Below are 23,259 nucleotides of genomic sequence, written 5' to 3' on the forward strand. Positions count from 1 at the left end.
CCTGGCCCTGGTTGAGGCTAGGCAGGCATCTTTCAGGCTGGGGACAACCAGCAGATGACTATCCGCAGAGTGCAAGGCTCTTTGGGGCACATATGGGGAGAAGTGGTCCTGTAGATATGTCAGTCCCAGGCCGCATAAGGCTTCAAAGGTCAGCACCAGTACCTGGAAGCAGATCCGGTACTTGATTGTCACTCAATTCATGAACAGAACCAGTTTGTTTAGCCCCTAAAAGTTTGTGATGGTTCATGAACTGGGTATGCCACGAACCCTGAACCAAACAACCTTTTCTTGGTTCGTGCCCATCTCTATTCAAGGGACATTTTGGACTGCAGCAGGAGAGGGGATGTGAGAAAGCCACATCCATCTATCCATCCATCCATCCATCCATCCATGGAAATGCTTTGGAAGATCCAACCCATACAATCAATGACACTGAAAAATGCCACTGACAGGAGTTAAGCTTTTCAGATCTATTTATGCTGATAAAGCCAGCTTTTTCCAAAAATGGTTTAATAAGTTACTTCATGGGAAAGTTGCTGCCTGTCTCAGATGTCTGCTCAAAATTAGTTTCATTTGCAACATCACCAGGAAAGATAAAACAGATCATGAATCAACAAGAATCTGAACAGCAAAGAAGAATGCTTGAGTGACTACCAAGAGAAGTTTGGGGCGGGAGAACAAGGAGAACTCACATAGCAGCTGTTGTACCCAATAAAATGGTCTGGTAGTAAAATAGAAGACTTTTTTTATAAATGGAAAAGGAAAATGGTTCCTTACTACATTTAGTCAGATGGGTCCTGGACTTTATGCAGATTCGCTACTGGGGGTGGAAATTGCCCAAACAGTGTTTCTTATCTGTAGTAAGCCGTATGGACGCTTTGACTCTCTTCTGATGGCAAACGTAATTCCCTTAAAGTTTCATACATCTCAGAGTTAAAACACTGTCCCCCCACAGTTATGAAACATGAATCTGGGTTTGAGGATAGGTGCTATACTGGGAATACTGTTACAGCAACAAAAATAAGCATCAGATTAAAAAAAGAAACATCCAGTAATGCTAAACAGTAGACCGAATTAAAATATTTCTATCAATTTAGCATTCTAGCTGCACTGAGATGCAGAAGCAAAAAACAAAATTCCTTGACTTCTGGTGGGTGGGAAGCCATTCAATCCCTGTAGAAGTGTCTGTCCTCTTGCCAGATCCATGGCTCCCAAGGGAAGTTGGAGGCCATGGTGACAGCTTCAGTAGTACTGCCCACCTACCACAGCATCAAGAGATAGCACCCCACTCCTTGTTCCATGGATCCCTAGAGCATTCTCATAGAATCCCAGGAGATCCAGGAATCCCAGCTGGAGAACTGTTGTTTACAGCTTTTGCCATGGTAGTTTAGCAGTTAGATTGGGGGGGGGGATAGGATAAAAGGCTTCACTGGGTGGGGATTGGAGACCTTACACTACATCCTAAGGAGTAAACCCATCTCTGCTAAAGCTAGTACACTTTTGTACCAAGTGGAAAGGTGTTTTTTTAAAGAGGCAAGTGAAGATTAATTATCCTGCTTTGCCTTGCACACTTTCAACAGGATCCTGAATGTAGTACAAATTGTTCATTTTGCTGCAACTGCTACAGTTTGATCTGTATAAACTATTTTCCAGGGAATTCTGGATTATAGTAGGATTGCCGTTGCCCACATTGTAACTGGAACCTGCATATGCCATTCAGTACCTCTTTGACCCATTAGCTGGTCTGGATCCCCTGCTTTCATTTGAAAACTTTTAATGGTTTCTGAAGATAGTTCAACAGACTATTACTGTGAAATGTAGGGAAAGATATTTGAGATGCTGAAGACTGTAGCTTTCTTGTTTGAAAGTCAGTCCAATTTAAATGGATATACAAGGGTTAGACGTGAAGGCTGCAGTCCTCGGCACACTTTATTGGCAATGTATAATGGAAACCAATAAAAGCCCTTGAAATTAAGAGAAGGTATGTGTGCACAAAAGAACTGTTCAGTTCTTATTTCAGCAGACTATGAAGATTTTCCATTTTTACTGAGGCTAAGCACTACCCCCCTAAGTACATATGTTTAGTAGTTATCTGTCAATGTTGTTATCTGCCAAATGTAGTTATCTGTCATAGTTATCTGTCAACTTGGGAGAAAACCAGACAAGAACCTCCTACATGGAAACTTCTACTTGTACATTAACTGAACGGATGCAGAGCCACACACAGCCTGAACAAACTCTGACATGAGCAAGGGAATGTTTTCTATAATATTCCCCAACTTTTTGTTGCAGTTAATTGGAGGAGATGAAAAGCTACTAGTAGATAAAACAATTAAAGTGCTTGGTTTGTATAATTAGCAAACAATTTGCATACCATACAAATTAAGTTACCCCTATTTGGGGAACTTCCAACCTAAATACAGGGATAAACTGTAGCTTAGTGGCAGAGAAAATGCTTTATATGTATACTGTTTTTAAGTCAACCTTAAGTTAAAAGGCTGGGAAATGCCTCTGCCCAGCACTACAGATCTGTTGTTCAGAGCTAGGTGGATCATGGTTGGGCATAGAATAAGGTCTTCCACCACACACATACTGATTAATGTATTAAAGCCCTAACTAGGACCAGATTAGGGCCAAGTGACCCAGGCAAATCCACAGGGGTTAACTGGGCTTCAGAAATACGTATCATGGACTATATTTAAATAGAAGGCACTAAACATATTTACCACCTGGGACCATTGGAACTAGGGCCAGCCCAGTCACTAGTGCTGGTGTGGTGGGGCATTAGTGGGATCACAAGACAGATGGTGCAAGGAACTTGTCTTGACTCCTTCAGCATGGGCTACTAGTGGCATGTGTTTGCAATCAGATCTTTTAAGAAAAATACATATTCAGACAGGAACATCTATTAAAACAGTTTTTTATTGTGCAGATTGTAGCCTTGCTTGTTGAACATGCAGATTTTTTAAAAGTGTCAGTTATTATACCTTGTAAGCATACAATAGCTATGTTAATATCCTGGATCAGCTGTTTTATTTGCATTTTGGGAGCTCTCTCAGGATACATGCTCGATGCAGTAGCTTTCAAAAGTGATTTTTTTTCCTTCTAGAAAGATATTTTGTTTACATCCTCACCAAAGACGTGTTGCTATACAGCAAAATATATATCTAATAGAATGCTCTCCATTATGTACATAGTAAAAATGTAAAACTGTAGCCAGACCAGTGTTTGATTTAAATGCAAAACAAACAAACAAACAAACAAACTAGGGTTTCAATTTATGTGCCATTTAGAATTACTGCAAATTAACTGGGACTGACTTCAATAGTACACGTAAAAAAACACCCCCCCCCCCCCCCCCGTAAGACATTCTCTACAGGCAACACCCTGCTTTCTTTTCTCTGTCAAGTTGACAAATCTGGCCTGGGTCTTGAGAACCAAAATATTTGTGTGTATAAAATGCTGTCAAGCCACAGCCAGCAGGGCGACTCCCTCACAGGTCTTTCAAGGCAAGAGACAAAGGGAGGTTGTCGCTTTGTAACTATCCTGAATTTCCTTGGTGGTCTCCCATTCACATACCCAGGTGGTCTCCTGCTTAGCAGCGCAGATCTAACGAGACAGGGCTAGCCTGGGCTATCCAGGTCAAGTCAAAATGTCTATAAGTATATGGAAATTAAGGGACAAGAGCACTTGGTTTGCATGCAGAAGGTCCCAAGTTTCAGCCTCTGGTGCCTCCTTTAGAAGGATCTCAAGAAGTAGTTGTTGCCAAAGACCTTTATCTGTCTTTGGAGAGCCCTCTACTGCCCATCAAAGTAGACAGTACTAAGCTTGTCGAACCAAGGGTCTGACTCAGTACAAGGCGGCTTTATGCACTTTTCATAGAGCACCCTGGCACCAGGATCAAGTTGCTCTGGGCTGCAGTTTATGAGTCACAAGTATTGGGTCATTTTCCAGATGGGGAATATGCATGGCTCTTTTTAGCATTTTCTAATGCAAGCCCTGATCCAGCAACAGTGACACATTATTCACACACCAGGCTTCCAGAAACCTTGCTGTGGGCGGGGCACAGTCTTTAAAGAGTTGCCAAAAATGAGTAAAAGGAAGGAAACGGTAACATGTTCATGAAATGGCAGGACACTATTGAGGGAAAATGGAGAGTAACATTGCTCATGTTTACGATTTTTCTTGTAAAGGCCTAAGAAGCATGCTCTTGCTTGGTTAGTATAGTGGACATATGTTCAGCTTCTAAATTGGTTTTTAAAAACCCAAAACCAGAATCAAAATTAAACAAGGCTTTAAAAAACGCCATGGATTATGAAGTAGGATGTTTCTTGGTTCCTATGAAACTTCCATAGGGTTGCCAACCAATCACTGACAACCTTGGAAAGCCTTCTACGGACAGAGCCCTGGGCAAATGGCATTGCCTATGCCATGTCATCATTTCCAGATGAAAATCTAGAAGTGATGTAGATTCCTTTTCACCTGGAAATGATGTTACGGCATCAGGGACACCATTTCTTTTCTTTTCTTTAATTCCACTGTTGAACTGACTGGAAGTGGGAAGGTGAGTATGAGAGGGGGCAATTAGCAACACTAATATTCCATGCAATAAAGATCATGTTGGAGAATATTTGCTGTCCAAATGTTAGGAGAACATGGTTTTCTCAGAGAAGGAAATCTTACAATACCAGCCTTTCCTGCAATGTTTATTTTTCAATTAAGTGGTCAATGGTGTATAATAGTGATCTGAGACATTAGAAACAGTGGGGTCATGTGTCCTAGGAATTTGCTCTGCATGTCTCCTGAATAATTAGGGTAAGCAGCTATAGTCCAAGCCATCTTGACTTCAGTCACCACGGCAATTTATAAATGCATCCTGTGATGATGGCAGGATAGTAACTGAATAAGGAAATGGAGGCTGGTGTTCTGGAAGTCCTGGGTTTTGCGTCACAGTTTGCCTATGTTACAAGCTAGGGAGTGCTGATGGTCTATGAGCTGGATCCAAAGGCGCATTTCTGAATGCAGAGGCAACTTATATCTCATGTTTGAAAGCTACAAGAGAAAAGTGACGCTAAATCCAAAGAAGATATTTTGCTTATCCAAGAGTGCAACCTCTTACATAGTTTGAAGCATGAGAACAGTTCTAGAACCTACATACTATAGGATTGCATGTGACGTGGGATCCAACCTTAAGTATATAATTTAAAAAGGAGTTCAAGCACTCCTACTACATAAAGAGCTATTCAAGGTGTTATCACTAATAATGCTTGAGTTGTACCTTGAAGCTACTATAGATTTTGTGCTAAGGATCCAAACCAAGACCTTATTGGGATGCTCCCCACAACAGAGACAGGGTTCATCTCTTGAAATTCCTCAGTTTGAATTCATAAGGAAGCTTATCCCAGCCAATTTAACCTCACAGCTATTTAAAAACAAAACAAAAACACAGAGCTATGCAAAGCCACCGAGGATATTCTCTCACCAGAGCAGTTACGTTATGGTGAGGGTACAAGCTTCAGTCAGGTCACAGCATGAAATAAAAGTTTCAAATGCTTTGTTTTTGCATTTTTCAATCACAAAAGTCTCACACAAATCACCTCCATGAAGGCTTCCTGATTGATGTGTATAGTTCAGCTTAGGAGCGGGGGGGGAAAGTCATTCACAATATCCTGTTGCTAAAGCAACTCTTGTGGCGGATTAGTGTGAAGTAAGCAAAGCGTGAATGTACTAGCAGCATGCTGACCTTGGCTGACTAGGGGATTTTAAAGCTGGCTCCTCACACAATACCCCCACCAAACCAAACCAAACCACCCCTACAAACCCAGTTTGTAGTTGGCATGACTCTGCATTAGCTGGATATACTGATTACTCCTATCTTTAAAAAAAATAATAACCAGTCCATATGCAATAATATTTGCTCATTCACTTTGAACATGTGTTTGCAAGTATGTTGCGAGAAAGAGTACTTTGATGTCCATTAGCTTAGGGATGCAACATTATATAATATCAGCAGTGAAAGAGGGGTCTGGTTGATGGAAATGCTTCTAAAATGGGGAGTCTAAGACCAGAAAAATATATTCATAATACATTTCTGGCTCTGATTTGGATCCTGAATATTGAAATCTGTCAGAGTCATAGTTCAGTGATGAAGCAAGTGTGTTTCAACTGCATATGAGGATCTCAGGAAATGGGGACAGCTCATTAGAGAGCCACATGCAAGGGCTACCAGTAAGGGACTGATGATACAAGTTTACAGAAACTGTTGGTAAAACTCAGCATAAATTAAAAAAATATGTATCCTTATGTACCTCTTTTAGAGACATATGATAAAGATCTGCAAATAATTTTTCCCAAAGAATAAGAGGACACATAAAACAAACAAGAGCAATGGCTGTAGCTTTTCTTCTAAATATACTATCGTTTTCTGGAAGCATATATTAACTGAGTTATTTACTTTGATCTCTCTCTCATATATGGCCCAACAGGGACAAGAGCTGCAGCCATCTGACAATACATCTGAAAAAAGAACATTCGTTTAAAATCTGCCAACTTGTCACGTCCTTTATGCTGAATTAGCTTTCAACCCTTTTATTTTTTTGCTCACTGTAAAATGATGAGCAATGTTACAGCGCTAGAAAGCATGCTTGCGGCTCTTTATCATATCGTTGTGAATTTATCTTGCAACAAATGAATGGAAGGGGTAAGCAGAACATGAGTTAGTTTGTCAAAGGGTCAGCAAAATGACTGGCAGAGAGGAATGAAAGAACAGCAATTTTAGTAGGGCTTCTAAAAAAAAGTGATTGATCTCTCTCCTGCAAAAATATCAATCCAGGAGGGATGGTTAAGTAGTAAAGGAATTTTGAACAAGTGATTCTTTGCTTAATTTTGGTTGCTTCATTTTCAGTTGTTTGGTGCTAGTCACTTTGTTCACTGATGACAGCCATGAAACTAGCACAAAAGGCATGGGAGGAAAAGATCTTTTCTTCAGACTCCTTGAAATGTCATTTATGCTTCCTTCCGTACTGTTGCTCTGATAGAACTGAACATTTTGCCAAAAGCCTCATAGAGCGGGTCACAAAAGGCGTGGATGCAGATGGAATAAACTCGGCCAATACACTGGATCTCAATCAGATAGCTCCTGATGCAGGGCACCACTGCCCAGATGTGGAGGAATGACAAAATGGCAAAGTAAATGCCCCAGATGAGAGCCATGGGAATGCCAAAGAGCGAAGACAGTAAGCGATAAAACCAGTATTTTGTCACAGTGAAGGTAGTGAAGCTGGCTTTCCAGACCCCGTCGAAACTGTGAGTTCCCTCGGGTTCCGCGATCACATCTTCAAAGTCAATCTGCAGACAAAAGGTGATACAAAGTCAGCAGAAAATCCAGAACCAGCTATCAACTGCGTACGTTCTCAAGCCACCAATCTGAAAAAAATAAACTCTGTGTAGTAATCCCTGCCCCCAAAGTGGTCTGACTGACCTCAACCACAACCTTTTGGCTCTAGCCCCAACCTGGTGGAACTCTATGTCTAGTGTGATGAGGGCCCTGTGGGACTTAGCTCAGTTCCACAGGGCCTGTAAGACCGAGATGTTTCACTGGGCTTGTGGTTGAGAACAGTGATGGTTAGAGAGATCAGCTGGCCTCCCTCTTTCTCCATTTTCCCATTCTCCCACCCTGTTTGCTTTATTTTTCTTTATCATGTTCCTCCCCTGGTCGCCTTCTTTTTTCCCTCCTTCCTTGCCTTTTTTAGGGTTTGGTTTTTCCTTTCACTGGGGGCTGTGAATCTTCTGTGTTGACCGCCTTTTTAGATGCCCACGTGATTGTTGGGGGTGCCATCTGATTGACTGTTAGGATTTTAACTGTAATATTTGGTTTTAAGACCGTAAAATGTTGACTTATTGTATATTTAACTGTTGGAAGTTGCCCTGAGTGAGCCCTGTTTGCGGGGAAAGGAACAGAATATAAGTTGAATAAATAAACTGATTACACTTTGAATGCTGACAGGTATTGGTTTGAACGCTGACACATAATGTTGATGTTTCCCACTACCCAGGGGAACTTGTGCCACTGTAATGCTCATGTCTCAAAACACATGCAGAATTCTTTCTGATGGCAGCTCTGGGCAGGTGGGGGGAATCCGCAACTGGTATTGCACTCTGAAAATTCCCATGTCAAACAATTTTGACTACACACATTTTTTAATTTTAAAACCTTTGTAGCATTTTACAACCAGTGCCTTCTGAAGTTTAAGGCTTTTACTAAACTGGACCTAATCTAAATAGCTTGTGGAATATCATGTAAATGAAAGGCTCCAGTTGTAAGTACACCTGATAATGCAGCTCATTCGCTGTGAAAATTCTACGTTTTTCACTCATGAAATGCTAGTTTTGGTTTTTTTGTAGTTTTATCCTGTTTTAGCTTAAATCTGCTTGTTCGTTACACACTCTTAAACAAGCACTTGTCCTTTCCCTGTAATTTTGGGAGGGGGGGGGTTTGAATCTTTAGTTTACCCCCCCCCAAAAAAAAATTACCCGAGAAAATACGCATTTCATTGCTTTACACTGAATTGCCAAAAGCTCCAGGAAATCTGTCATAATATTTCCACAAGAAAAGTAACAGAAACATGTTCAGACACAATAGCTCATCACATGTCACATGAACATGTCTTTGATATAACCCACAGCACAGGATATTTATTACAGCCAAAATAACCAAACAGTGTAGGTATTTCAGATCAACAAAAAAAGAAAACACAGTGGACTGGAGCCAAAAGACAGTTTGTGGGATTCTACACAGGAATTAGGATTTCTGGACCACTTCCTGCTTTAAGACCTTGTGTCCCCTCTAAAGCACTGCTCCTGAGGCATCTAATATAGTGTGCAGGGGAAGTGGTGACCCCCCCAAGTACTAAGAGAGGGGCCCTCCATTTGCACATGGGAACTTTGGAACCAAGCCAGTAATTACAGCACCTGACATATTAAAAACATTATTATAGATTATTTCTAAATCTGTTTTGGACTTTGATATAATGAGCAAAGAAGAAAGGCTGTTTCAGATAATCATCAGTGGTAAACTCTATGTGCACACTGGGCAATGAACCAGCATCATTTGCATAATGTTAGATGTGACATGGGCCATATGATGCCCCCATCCACTTCCCTCGGTCAGAGGCAAGATTTTCCCTCTGTTTTTCTTTCTCTTTTGTGACTGAGCTGCCCTAGTTGTCTGTTTTCTTCTTTCCTGAAGAATTCTGGCTGTCCCACCCTGTCATAATATAGTATTCTGGCTGTTTGCTCAGCCCAGGAACCTGAGGGAAGGAATGGGAGCCCCCTTTAACTTATATGACTTAAATGACACTAGAGAAGTTTGTATATTCCAATTTAACAAAATATTTTATTCAACATAGAGGGGAAAGGTCAGGTGAAATCAGGGGTAAAGTTTCTGAGGTTACTCAATATAGATAACTCTGAGGTAAAATCAGTACATGCATAGACTTTAGTTCTTATGTTTCAGGTTAATGAGAGTTTCTTAAGCTATTCATAGTTACTTAAAATCTTTATGCTGAAAGGCTTTTGTTCCAGTGTCTTCCAAACACTCCCATACACTTTCTTTGAGCATTCTCTGACTCTTTTGGCTTCCGGAAGCCTAGTACACTCTTCCAAAGCCCTTCTCTTGAAACACCAGTACTCGTCTTGAGTTTTTAACTAACTCTTGAGGTTTCTACGGGCCGTTTCTAACTACACCAGACCAGGAATCTCTCTACTCTCTTTAAAAAAAAAATTATTCAAAGGACACAAGTTTGATTGCCAACTCTTCCATATCAACCACCAACTCTGGACTGGGAAATTATTGGAGATTTTAGGGATGGAGCCTGGGGAATGATGAAGTTTGCAGACAGGAAGGACCTCAGCAGGGTATAACACCACAGACTCCACCCTCCAAAGTAGCCATTATCCCCAGGGGAACTGATCTCTGTAGTCTGGAGATGAGTTGTAATCCCAGGGGATCTTCAGACCCCATGAGGCACTTGGTAACCCTAAACACCAGTTGTTTTCCCATTTGGTCACTTCAACCCACTTATAGGCCTAGAGTTTAATATAAGGCCTACGTATGGTTAATTGAAAGAACAAGAAATTGACTAAAGGTCTAATTTCTTGACAGTGGTTGCTGGACATCCCCTGGGATTATAACTGATCTCCAGCAGAGGTCAGTTTCCTGGAGGAAATGGCTGCTTTGGAAGGTGGACTCTATGGCATTATACCCCACTGAGGTCCTTCCCCTCCCCAAACTCTGCCCTTCCTAGACTCCATCCTCCAAATCTCCAGAAATCTTGCAACCTGGAGCTAGCTAGTGCAGACGACACTGTCAGTTCTATTCCGAATGGACCCAATACCACAAATGGATTTAAAGTCAAAATGTTTGTACTACTGATGTATTGATTTAATATTAATTAGGAATTCTTTTCCTTTCCATTCCTTTTTGCTTTATTTGTTTATTTATTTTTGTTCTAATTCAATATATATATAAAAGGGGGGAAAATGCTTATGTTACATTGGACAGATTGAAAACATGTAGACGTACTATTGATTGTGCTATCATTGAAATAGAAAAGGTTTTTTTCCCTACTTGTTATCACTAACACAAATTTTGATTAGTGAAAATATTGTATGTACAAGAGCTGTAACGATATAGCTTACACATCGAGTTATATTCACTTTTAAGCAGTTATGTAACCATTTGTTGTGTCAATGTTAACACTATTTACAAAAACCAATGATATTCCAGTTTTTAATGAATTAAGTTATTAGAATTTTTTTAAACTAGCAGCTGGGATCAGGAGCACCAAAGAGATAAAGGCAATTCCATTTTTCTGTGCCTTTAAATCAGATACTTTTCCTCATTGATATGAATGAGTTTTAACTTTGCTTTAGAACAGAAAACAGTGTTCAATAAAATTTTATAGGAAAAATACTGGAAACAAATAAAATACACCTGCAAACATCTACTGCCATCCAAATTCAACATGACTAGTACTGAAAAACATGGAAAACATATTTTTTGGAAGTTCTGTAATTTTAATGCAGAGAACACATTGCTGGGTTGGCAAATGTAACTAAAGAATGATTCTGTGATTAACATCAAAGGAAAAATATACCTCAGTATCTTATTTCATACTAGGAATAAGGCCTCTCATGGAAATAAATACAAAGAGCTCTAGAAAGAAGCTCTGGGTGGGTGCCCTGGCCTTGTGCACTCAGCATCAATTTGCTGTGGTGACCTCAGTAGGGTATAATGACACAGAGCCCACCATTTTCTCCAGGGGAACTGATCTCTGCAATCTGGAGAGCAGTTGTAATTCTGAGTGATCTCCAGGCCTCACCTGGAGATTGGCAACAATGGTTCTCCAGGAGGAAATGGCTGGTTTGGATGATGGAGTCTATGGCATTGTATCTGTCTGAGGTCCCACCCCTCCACAAACCCCACCCTCTCCAGGCTTCACCCCTCAAAACCCCAGGAATTTCCCAACCTGTTGATAACTCTAGCTCCTTCCCAGCAAACTATCAACCTACCTTTATCTGCCCCCTGACTTCAGCTTTCCATCTTCCCCCCCACAAGCAGGCCCTGCCTAGGAAAAGTAAAGTCTTTCTACACAGTGAAGACCGAAGCAGGAGGGAAGCGACCTCAGAGTCTACCCTGCAAAGCAGCCATTTTCTCCAGGGGAACTGATCTCTTCCATCTGGAGAGCAGTTGTAATTCTGAGTGATCACAACCTTTTACTTGAAGATTGGCAGCAATGATTCCCAAGGAGGAAATGGCTGGGTTGGAGAGTGAAGTCTATGGCATTGTATCTTTCTGAGGTCCCAGTCCTCCACAAACCCCACCCTTTCCAGGCTCCACCCCTCAAAACACCAGGAATTTCCCAACCTGGAGTTGACAACCCTATCTCCTTTCCCAGCCAACCATCAACCTACCTTTATCTGCCCCTCTGGCTTCAGCTTTCCATCTCCCCCCACCTAGGAAAATATAGTCTTTCTTAGTATGTAGGGACCCGAGCAGGAGGGAAACAACCTCAGTAGGGTATAATGACACAGAGTCCACCCTGTAAAACAGCCGTTTTATCGAGGGGAACTGATCTCTATGGAGAGCAGTTTTAATTCTGAGTGATATCCACCTCTCCCCTGGAGAATGGCAGCAATGGTTTCTAAGGAGGAAATGGCTGGTTTGGAGAGTGGAGTGGAGTCTATGGCATTGTACCTGTCTGAGGTCCCACCCCTCCTCAAACTCCACCCTCTCCAGGCTCCACCCCTCAAATCTCCAGGAATTTCCCAACCTGGAATTGGCAACCCTATCTCCTTCCCAGCCAACCATCAACCGACCTTTATCTGCCCCTATGACTTCAGTTTTCCATCTCCCCCTCCTACCTGGTGCCTCTACCTAGGAAAAGTACAGTCTTTCTTAGCAGTGGAGACCAAAGCATCTTACATCATTCTGTTCTCCCCCTTTTGATCTGCACAACAAACCTGTGAGGTAGGTTAGGCTGAAAGTCTGTAAGTGGTCCAAAATCACCCACTCAGCCTCCACAGCAAGAACCTAGGTCTGGCATGCCCTGCTCTGAAGCGCTAACTGCTATGCCTAGGGCAGACAACCTCCAGGTGGAGCCTGAAGGTCACCAGGTATCACAACTGAACTCCAGACAACAGACCTCTCTCCCCCTGGAGAAAATAACTGCTTTGGAGGGTGGACTCTATGGTATTCTATTCAGCTGAGGCCTCTCCCCTCCCCAAACTCTGGCTTCTGTAGACTCCACCACAAAATATCTAGGAATTTCCCAACCTGGGGCTGGCAACCCTAGTCAGTACTGGTCCCAATGAGTTCCTCACAAAGGCCAAAGAAGTCCTGGAATGGGCCTCCTGCCTTTGCCTTTTTACTGACAGAACCAAGCGTGGTTGCCTAGCAACAGCCACTGAGGGAAAAGTTAGCCCCACAGGAACCAAGCAGAAATGTCTTTGTCAGGAGAGACAGCCATTTTGGCAGTTTATTCTGTCAGGGAATAGGATGAGTGTTATTCTGACCATCTAGCTCAGTACTGCCTACTCTGACTGGCAGCAGCTCTCCAGGGTATCTTGAAGGGACAGAACTTTCCTGACACTGCTAGCCAAGATGCCTTAACTGGAATTGTTGGGGATTGAACCAGGGACCTTCTGTGATGTGCTCTAGCACTGAGCCACGGTCCATCCCCAATTTCTGCTGGCAAATTATGAGCTGAACAATATATAGTTTGAGATTTTTTTGAAAACAATATGAAATATTTTCATGTCGCTGCACTTGCTCATAAAAAACAACCTGATGGATGTCAAAATTAAATCAAACTCTAGAAGAATTATTTCTCAACTATAACAATCCTTCCCTGATGTGTTTGACATTGCTTGGCTTAAAAGGGATTGTCAAAATGCTGTTTAGAGCTGTGCCATTAAAATGAACTACATGCAAGCTAACTCACCTCCCGCCATTTTCTCATGGTGAAAGAAAATGAATGTCCTTTTCACAAGCCAACTCTGCAGTGTAAGAGATTTAACACCATTCTTAACAATGCATATTTTATAGCAAATCAATATTATGGGATTGTTCACATTATACTGTACAAGGTGCTGCGGCTACTGGGAAATTATACTCTCCAACTGGACTACATAACAAGTCAAAGGCCTATTTAGCCATTCTATATAAGCTGATGTTATCCACCTTATACTGACAAATTCTGGACAAAGATATCCAGGGCCAGATGAAGAGGCATAGGATTCAGGTGACTGATGGGGGTGTCAAGCGTCAGGGATGCCTGTCAGATGCATGCAATCCAGCAGCTAAAACAGAGCATCAGGACTCATAACACAAGTTGTGAGCAAGCCCTCTGAGGTAATGAGAAACATGCAAGTACCTGGAGTTAGGGTGCAGCATTAGGTGAAAACAGGCAATTATACAGTAAAAAAAAATCTGTATAGAGATATATTCATCCGCCTTATTCTGAGCCATTAAATATATGCTCCAAATAATTAAATATATGCCATTAAATATATGCTCCAAAAAAAGTTCATATGTCTTTAGGCAAACCTCAAAAGGAAGGGAATTGCAAGACTGAGGAATCTTACCAAGAGTGTCTCTCTGCATGCCATTATGGTGTAAGCCTGGTGCAAAAATTCAGCTTGAAGCAGCTAAATGCATACTTCACCACATATACCTTTGCTGCCAATGAAAGCATGCATGCCTCAGCAAACTACATGTGCATGTGACTGAATAACTACTTCAGTCATGCCAGTGTAAGGTCTTATACTTCAGTTCAGTGGGAAGGGAAAGAAAATCAAATCCCTAATTGGATGAGGAAATGTGCATGGAAACTGCTGCTGTGTGGCCTCATTCTCCACCCCACCCCCCAGAAGATACCATTTTGCTAAGGGCTTGGACATTCATAACTGTATGTTTGCAGCTAAGGATGCTAGGTCCCCCCTGGCCACCAGCAGAGGGGGGGAGGTGAGGGCTGCTAGATCCAGGTTGGGAAATTCCTGGAGGTTTGGGGGTGGAGCTTGGGGAGGGCAGGGACCTCGGTTGGGTGCAATGCCATAGAGTTCACCCTCCAAAGTACCCATGTAAATCCAGGAGATCCCCAGCCCCACTAGGAGGCTGGTGTTCCTGTAAAACAGATGGGGTTCCTTGGGTTTGTGCCCATTGATGGTTAGATTGGTACTTTGGTGTGCAAATCTGGTTCCATTGTTTGTTATAAACCACACTGAGCTATTGTAAAAGTGTGGAATAAATGTTTAAATAGATAAATGCATGGTTCCTTCCTCAGTCCAGCTGCCAGAGCTTCACATGTGCAGTTCCAGTCAGAAAATGAGCCTCTCTCTCTTGATTCGAGCAGTATGTTCAAACCTGATTTGGCAACTGATTTGGTCTGTATTAGTGGAGAGATATCCGGTCTTTACTAAATGCCATCAAAATATTTTCTGTACTGCAAGAACCATACCGTTTAATTAACTAGTTAAAATGTCTATTAACTGCCTGAAAAATTAACAGCTTTATTGTGGCAACACAAATGGTTTATTTATTATTGTCCAATTACTACTACCATTACTTTAGTCCATTTATTATTGAAAGACTGTGCAAGCTTAGATGATGTCAGTATCAGGAAGCACTGGAAATGCAGTGTTTTACTGTGCAGCTATAAGCCTCATAAACAGAAGTAACAACAAACACAGGAACTGAAGGCATTGTTATGCTAGGTCAGGCAACTTTTCATGTATGGCAAGACGGAATGTCAGAGAGAAAGAGAGAGAATATAAGAGAGTGCTAGTGACATTCCAGCTGCAGAAAACGACTGTCCTAAATGTGATGACCATGACATATTCAAGGGCTGAGGACTTCAGGGTTAAGCACTCAGGAACTGCAAACTGGGAATAATTCCAGGTCCATGCACTGAACTCAATTAATACGATCATTATTCTAAGGAGATCCTGTGAAGATGTCATTTAATGTTAATTCAAGGGTTTTGAGGGTTTTTTCCTTGAATTTTAAAATACTTTATGTGTATCGTCATGACATCATAACTCATCTGGAGAGACGAGGAGGAGAGTTGGCCAAGATCCTTCTCAGCTCCATACTTCCCACCACATCTGAATCAGTTTATTAAATCTATATATCTAATTTTCAAGTCGCCCCCTGGTGTGCGGATACTTAAATCCGCACATCGGGGGGACCTGGGGTGGAGGGAGAGGTTTGTGCGCACGTGGGGCGGTCCCCACGTGTGCACAAAAATCCTAAATCTGGAAAAAAACATTGGGGGATGTTTAAATCCTCCCGAAACTCACAGAGCGTCCCCTGCGCATGCGCAGGGAATGCTCTGCGACCGCCGCTGCCGCCGCTTGGAACATGAGCAGCGAGCCGGGAGGCGGGCCCCTCACTTCAGAGCCGGGGGAAAGAAGAAAAAGCCGCGAGGCTTTGGAGCCAGGGAGGGAAGGGGAGAGAGCAGCGAGGGCCGGCAGGATGGGGGGGGACTTACCTCCTCCTGCTGCTTCCTCCTCCGCCTTCTGACTTTGGAGCTCTGTTTGGATCTCTGCCTCCCTCCCCACCCACCCCACCCCCCGCGAGTATTGCGGGCCCACCCCTTGTATTATGTATTTTGACAAATAGTGTATGGGAGAGCCTGTCATCAAATCCACGAGCTGATTCAAAGTCTTGGGGCCACTTTACATAGGTTGTGGTAAGCTGCAAGCAATGACCCACTTCATTTCCCCACACTCACCAAACGCAAAGCAGAAAAGAGCAGAACAAACTGAACAGATGGAAGTGATAGCAGTCATGAGAATGGCAACAAGGAGTACCATTACCTGTGTTATTCCCAGGCACAGAAGGATTCAATATGTCAAGACAATTTTTTTCTCTAAATAAAGTTGTTTATCATTTTCTCCAAGCTGCCAGGACAGTCTGTGTTCTAAATAAAAATTTATAGACAAATTGTCTAAAGCAGACATTAAGCTGGAACCTATAGTTTTTTAAAAGCTCAATGTCAGTAAGAAAACATCAGACTGAAGGTAGATTAGCGCCAAGAGAATAAGCACAGATTTTGCACAATATAGAGAGAATCTCATATTATGACCATCCTTCAACTGTGGTCAAACTTGTTTTTCATTCAATGCTTTTTAAGCACAACAAACTATTTTTATTGGACCCTGAATATAAAGATGCCTAGCCAGAGCAAAGGTGGTGAAACCACCATTTATTAAGGCAAACCAGGATCTGGCTGATCATCTGTAAGCCAAATCCTGTTTTCACAAGCTAACCATGGTTTTGGATCCGAACTGAGCCAATGAAAAGTTCACTCTCAAAGTTAGAGATGGCCCAACCCATTAAAGGTTCTATAGGTACATGCTTATGTCATACCTGAACAGCATGTGAGCTGCTTCCCTGCGTCTTTTTACCACATCAAAACTGAACAGTACAGGATTCCAACACCCACCCCGAAAACATGAAAATATTTAATGATATAGCAGTTTGCTGACTGGAGTGGATCAGTTAGATTTTTCTGTTAATTTTCAAAAATCAAAAAGCCAATTACACCCTCTGTCTTCAGCCATAATTTCAACACAAAGCATATTTTTTTTGTTACTGTATATCACATGTTATGTTTGATGCATGGGTGCAAATGATGACCCTTTGCAATTTTTGGCTAGTTTTAATGGAAATGGGAACTTAATTTTGGTTTGAGAGCTGTTTGTGTAGCTCTGCCCCCAGAAGGTTGCTAACAGAAGCAGTGTCAGTGCACAGAAGCGTTGCCAACCTTCCAGAATTACGGGTCATCTCCAGATTACACAGATCAGTCCCCCTGTGGAAAATGGCTGCTTTGGAGAGTGGACTCCAAATGTAGCCAAATGCAGGCTCGCTCACAACTTTGACGCTAGTAGTTCTTTCAGCTCATGAAGCTGAATTTTTGCTCACAACACTCCACAGCTTAGAGGGAACATTGGTGGACAAGAGGCTCAATTTTTATAAAGAAGTGGTTCCTCACATGAAAAGTAACTGGGCAGTGAACATCTGAAACTGAATCCGTGAACTGGCACTTGATAGCTGATCATAAATCTTTCCTGTAACATTTTAGAGCAGCATATCTCAAACCCACAGGACTGGCAATAATGCTTTTAACGCTGTATCCATTTAAACTTTAGATATGCAAGGTTTCAGCCAAAAGACTGCTAACTATCCATGGGGGGGGGGGGATCAAGAGCTATGGATGTTGTTGGAAACACCTTGCAGAAGTGTGCCATTTGGCAGTATATGACTACGACCAATTCCTATAAAAGTGGAATGAAGAGATCCTTCATGAGAACAAGCATTAAGGCCACAGCATGAGGAAATCGTGCATTTAAAAAAACTTAGGAATTCAGGGATTCAGCCTTGGCTGCAAGCCCATGAGGTTGCCAGCCTCCAGGTGCAGGACTGGAGATCTCCTGGAGTTACAGCTGATCTCCAGACTACAGTGATCCGTTCCCCTGGAGACAATGGCTGCTTTGGAGGGTGGACTCTATGCCATCCCATTCCCACTGAGGTCCCTCCCTCTTCCCAAACTGTGTCTTCCCCAGGCCAAATCTCCAGGAATTTTCCAACCCAGAATTGGCAACCCTACCCATAACCAGGGATCGTTTGGGCCTAGAGTGCACCAGAGCGCCGCTCCAGGAGTGGGGACAAATGGCGGTGGTGGCAAGCCCCACCCCCAGCTCCTTCTCTTTAGAGTCGCGCCACAGCAGCAGCGCGATCTCTCCATTGTATTTTATGGCCCCATAGAATACAATGGCAAGATCGTGCCGCCACCGCGGCGCAACTCTAAAGAGAGAAGGGGTTTCAACTTTAAACTCTTTCTCTCTTTGCCCCCCTTTGCTCCCCCTTCTGACATCACTTCCGGTGATGTCAGGGGGCGTAGCATAGGCTAATGAGCTATTATGCTAACAGCTTATTAGATATGCTAATGAGCTCCTGTAGCTCTTTTTCTACGAAATAACCCCTGCCCATAACTATGACAGATGGATTGACATATAGATTAATTCTTTCATAACTTCTGAGACTGTATGTATGCAATGGGATTAGGGCACAGGCTTTACAGATTTGGGATGGGCCCGAAGAAATAACGCTTGGGCGATTTCTCTGTATATTTTCATCATCCAAGCCTGCACTCCAGACACAATGACCATTCTCCAGCAAAAGTGTAACAGTCTGAACAGAAATCTGAGCACTAGCCAGTAAGATGCTAAACACAAACTGTGATCAGAAAGTTTGCACAGGCCACTGGGCTGCAGTTGGGATAGCACTCCTGACCCCTGAACCTTTGCCTAGGCCTCAATGCCTTGAACTTCGTCTGGGCTCCTGACAGGTGGACTGACCTGGACAGCTCCTGGCCACAGGCCTATGGGCTATCAATGACTCTAGCTCCAGGTCACGTTTGAGCAGGAGGAGGAGCACAGCTGTCCAGAAAAACGTCTACTGTTCCATTTTGTGTATTGAACACATCGTGGAATTATTTGGTTACAGTAGTAGATTTTGTAAAGTGTAATGTGTTCTGTGTAGTGTATAATAAGAAAACTATGCGGTGGTGAAGTCAGCCCAGCTTTTGGTATTTGTAATACTTTTGATTGAGTGTGTAGTTAAATATGGATACAGTTTCAAAGGTATATGTTTGCTTCATATGTGCCCAAAGAATGAGTGGGGGAGTGTGTGGGAGCTAAATAATGTTCCTCGCCCCAGGGCCCCAAAATCCTACGTTCACAATTGGCTCTAAGTTGACAGTATTACCACTGTCATTCTATTAATTACCAAAAACCCAGTCAAGGCTGAGTAGTTGTTTTTGTAAATCATAAAAACCTGTGGTTCTCCAGAGTGAATAGTATGTCCTTGTATGCTGAATGACCCAACACGTACAGCAGAAAACAGATAAGACTATCACAATAGGGGGAGAGATTTTATCACACTAATGTTCCCATACAGCTCAGTTTCCTTTTTGAAACAATTCACTTGGAGCAAATGTGCATTGCTCATAAAATATCCATAGCTATGACTCACAGAAGTCTCAGCTGGGGGAAGCAGGACCATCATAAAACTAGACTGTTATAGGCAGGCTACTTAAATAAGTTGGGCAGTGGGCTCTGTTTTTAGGGTCTGAACATCCCTTTGACTATTATGTGGCAATTAGCAACCATCTGAAGAATACTGCAAATTAGCCAAATGTTTGCAGTGGTTTTTGCCAAAAAACTACAGATGAACTGCAGAGAAAGTCCTGGAACAGGGAACGATTTTTTTTCTTCTGATCAGCACTTTCCCATTTCCTTTGGAATATACATGTAACCAACAGATTTCCGTATATTTGCGCCAACTTATCAAAGAAACATTAAAGTATGAAAAACATCACAATAGATCTACATACACATCATAGCAAAAGATAAAGTGTAGGGGAAGAAGTTAGGCCGGATTCGGAACATCAGATCTCTGTAGTGGCCATGTAGCCAGATCTCCAGTTTAGGTGGTGGATTTGTTGGTGAAAATCCTCCTTTAAAATTCCTGGTACCCCTGCATCTCTTCATAGTTTTTCTTCCATTATAAAGCTGTAGAAAGAATCCAGATGCTTAGACTGGCCCTGAAAAGTGGGAGACCACCACTGAAGAACCAGAGTTAATTATTATGTATTGTTTGAATTATGTATTTTTCAGAACTGAATCTGGGCTTAACCATGTTACATTTTTCTTGGGCACATCCCCAGGTTGGATCACATACATGTCCTGGGAGCTCCATGTGTCCCTGTTATGTGGGGACCAGAAACCTGCCCCCTGTGACATTTTCCCGCTGCCCCAAGATTTTATAGCCTCTTTGACTACCCTGGGCCTCTCTCAAATTGTGACAGGCCCAACACATGAAAAAAGGCCATACCCTGAACTTAAGCTTTTGCACTGAGCCTCTGAAGGGAGGTCTGATTTCAGGGTTAAGGTTCGACCTGAACCATAGTCTGACCATTATCTACTGAAGGCAAGGGTAAATATGGCACTGACACCCCAGAAAAAGGTGGTGATAGTAGCAAAGAAATGTTATTTCTCTGCACTCGTTTCAACAGCTAGCTCAACACCCTCTGGTGTCCCGCCACCTGCTGACTCCGAAATATTAACTTTTACTGACAATTGGCTGTTCTGATCTGAATGCCACTGATAAGATAGGCCTGGCAGAAGAAATGCTTAATATGTTATCTGGTCTGATTATGGCCCATTTTGACCCAGTCACTGTGATGGATATTGACAAGATCCTGGGATCAGTGAAGGTTACCACAAGTACACTGGACCCTTGCCCATCCTGGCTGCTAAAATCATGTAAGAACCACGTAAACAAGCCCTTGCTGACTATCATTAATTGGTCACTAATGCAGGGCACTTTCCCTTGAGCACTCAAACAGGTGGTCATCCATCTGCTACTTAAAAAAAACACTCCTAGGCAAAAATGATGTTGCTAGTTATCACCTAGTTTCTAATCTACCCTTTCTAGGCAAAGTGATTGAGAGAGGAGTACTGGACCAGCTCCACATCTTCCTGGATAACTTATGGGATCTAGACCCTTTCCAGTCTGGTTTGAAGTTAGGCTACGGAACAGAGACAGCTCTAGTGGCTCTAGCTGATGCCCTCTGCCTGAATGTACACAAAGGTCACGCTCCTTTGTTGCTCCTCCTGGATCTATCTGAAGCCTCTGATACAGTACATCATACCATCCTATTGAGGTGTTTGGAGGCAGAAGTAGATATTGGAATGTGCCTTGGACCGGTTTAATTATTTCCTCATAAATCAGACTCAAAGGGTTGCCATTCGAGGCCAGCTATCTTCAGTTTGGGAGTTATCCTGTGGAGTTCCACAGAGTACAATCTTATCTGCCATGTTATTCAACCTCTATATAAAGCCTTTCGGAGAAATTATTCATAGCTCTGGAACTGGATGTCAAGAATGCTTCCTATAAGCTGGAGAGTCTTGTGAGCAAAAGTTCTATTTTGTGAGCTACTGGCATTAAAGTTGTGAGCAAGTGATTTGGCTACTGCATAAATTAGTTTGCTCTGGAGCCACCCTTCCTGAGCTAAGACAAAAATGTATGAGCTGGAGGCTAAAAAACTGTGAGCTAGCTCACACTAACTCAGCTTAGAGGGAACACTGATTGTCAACAATATGTGGATGACTTCCAGTTTTACATCTCCTTATCAACTGGTAATGCAACAGAGGTCCTGAGCTGCTGCCTGACTCTTGTGGTCAAATGACTGAAAGCAAATAAACTGAAACTGAACCTAGACAAGATGGAAGTTATGTTGTTTGCGAAGGCTTGAAGGACATTGTTATGTATTGACTTGAATGTAGATACTGACATGTGAATCGCCTGATTGAAAATCAATGTTAAGCTTCAGCCTGGGCTAGGATCCTAATGTAACCAATAGGAGTCCTAGCCCAGAGAGTGTCTACCAATCACGCTGTAAAGCGGGACCGCTTGTGATTGGGCGTTATATCTTCAACCTCATAGGTTGTTATTTGTACAGGGGGTGTGGCTACATTATGCTTCCCAATTCCAGTGGGGTTCAGCCAACACTTACTGACTCACTTAAGAGCCTTGAAGTTACACTGGAAGCAGCTGCAAACCCCCCCCCCCTGCTTTCTTCCAACTCAGTTTACCACACAAGATGGTCCCCTACTTTGACTTGACCAAAGTGGCAGCCGGGATCCATGACAGAGTAACATCAAGACTAAACTACTGTAATGCAATCTATATAGGTCTCCCCTCAAAGTCAATTCAGAAACTCCCATTAGTTCAAAACACCACAGCTAGGTTTTTATCGGGAGCTAGGCAGGATATGTATATCACTCCTATTCTGCAGTCACTCCACTGGCTGCCCATCGATTACTGGGCTCAATTCAAGGTACTGACTAACACATACAAAGCCCTTCGTGGCTTTGGTTCCTCATATATACAGAATCACCTCTCTCCCAATGCTCTGCCCTGACAGCTTCACTCATCCCAGTGGGGCCTTCTGCAGATACCATCCTGTAACTGGGCAAAATCGATAATTGTCCATACGTGTGCATTCTCTGCTGTGGCCCCCACATGATGGAATGGCCTTCCTGCTGAGGATAGGAAGGCTCCCACTCTCCTGACTTTCTGAAAACTATGCAAAAAGGAATTTTCAAAAGGGCTTTTTGCACAGGTTAAGTAGGACTGCATGGATAGGGACTGTGGCCTATGCTACTGTATTGCTGTCCATCACTGTAAGTATGCTCCAGACTCGTGTTTAATGCTTCATTTCAACTCTGTTTGATATTTCTGTTTGCTTACAAATTTCTGTAGTCCAAACACAATTGTACTGTTCACTGGAAGTCCCATTCTGTTGACGATGATGGATAATAATAACAATAATTTTCCCTACCAGAAATGCCCCTAGGGAGCCGCTATGCTGAGCAATGTATGTGCACTGACATATCTACATGTCAGTTTCCTCAATGGAAGTAATAGTGGCTCCCTGGGGGTATTTCATTACAGGAAAATGACATCTTTGCGTGAGTTCCTCCACCCCTGCAGTATAGTCTCAACCAGCCAATGCATGCTTAGGAAACACAGAGCTCCCAGAACATATATATGACCCGACCACAGGAAAGACATGTTGTTAGGCCCTGAGTTGTGCTGTCATCTTAGTGCTGGAGTGAAGGACATGAAGG

The 23,259-nt window shown here is 42.6% G+C and overlaps 1 protein-coding gene across 3 annotated transcripts in view; it reads right to left on the reverse strand.

The window, feature by feature from the left end:
• Positions 1 to 6,591: 6,591 nt before the first annotated feature.
• Positions 6,592 to 23,259, reverse strand: part of CAV1 (caveolin 1) — a 33,290-nt gene continuing 16,622 nt past the window's right edge. For all 3 annotated transcript variants that reach the window (XM_015415164.1, XM_015415180.1, XM_015415171.1), the window contains exon 3: positions 6,592 to 7,347. In XM_015415164.1, coding sequence (XP_015270650.1) covers positions 7,006 to 7,347 — 342 coding nt within the window. In that variant the 3' untranslated portion in view covers positions 6,592 to 7,005. The remainder of the gene's footprint in view (positions 7,348 to 23,259) is intronic.

This window comes from Gekko japonicus, unplaced genomic scaffold (assembly GCF_001447785.1).
Source record: "Gekko japonicus isolate JY-2015 unplaced genomic scaffold, Gekko_japonicus_V1.1 scaffold1823, whole genome shotgun sequence".
In the NCBI taxonomy this organism is placed as follows: domain Eukaryota; kingdom Metazoa; phylum Chordata; class Lepidosauria; order Squamata; family Gekkonidae; genus Gekko; species Gekko japonicus.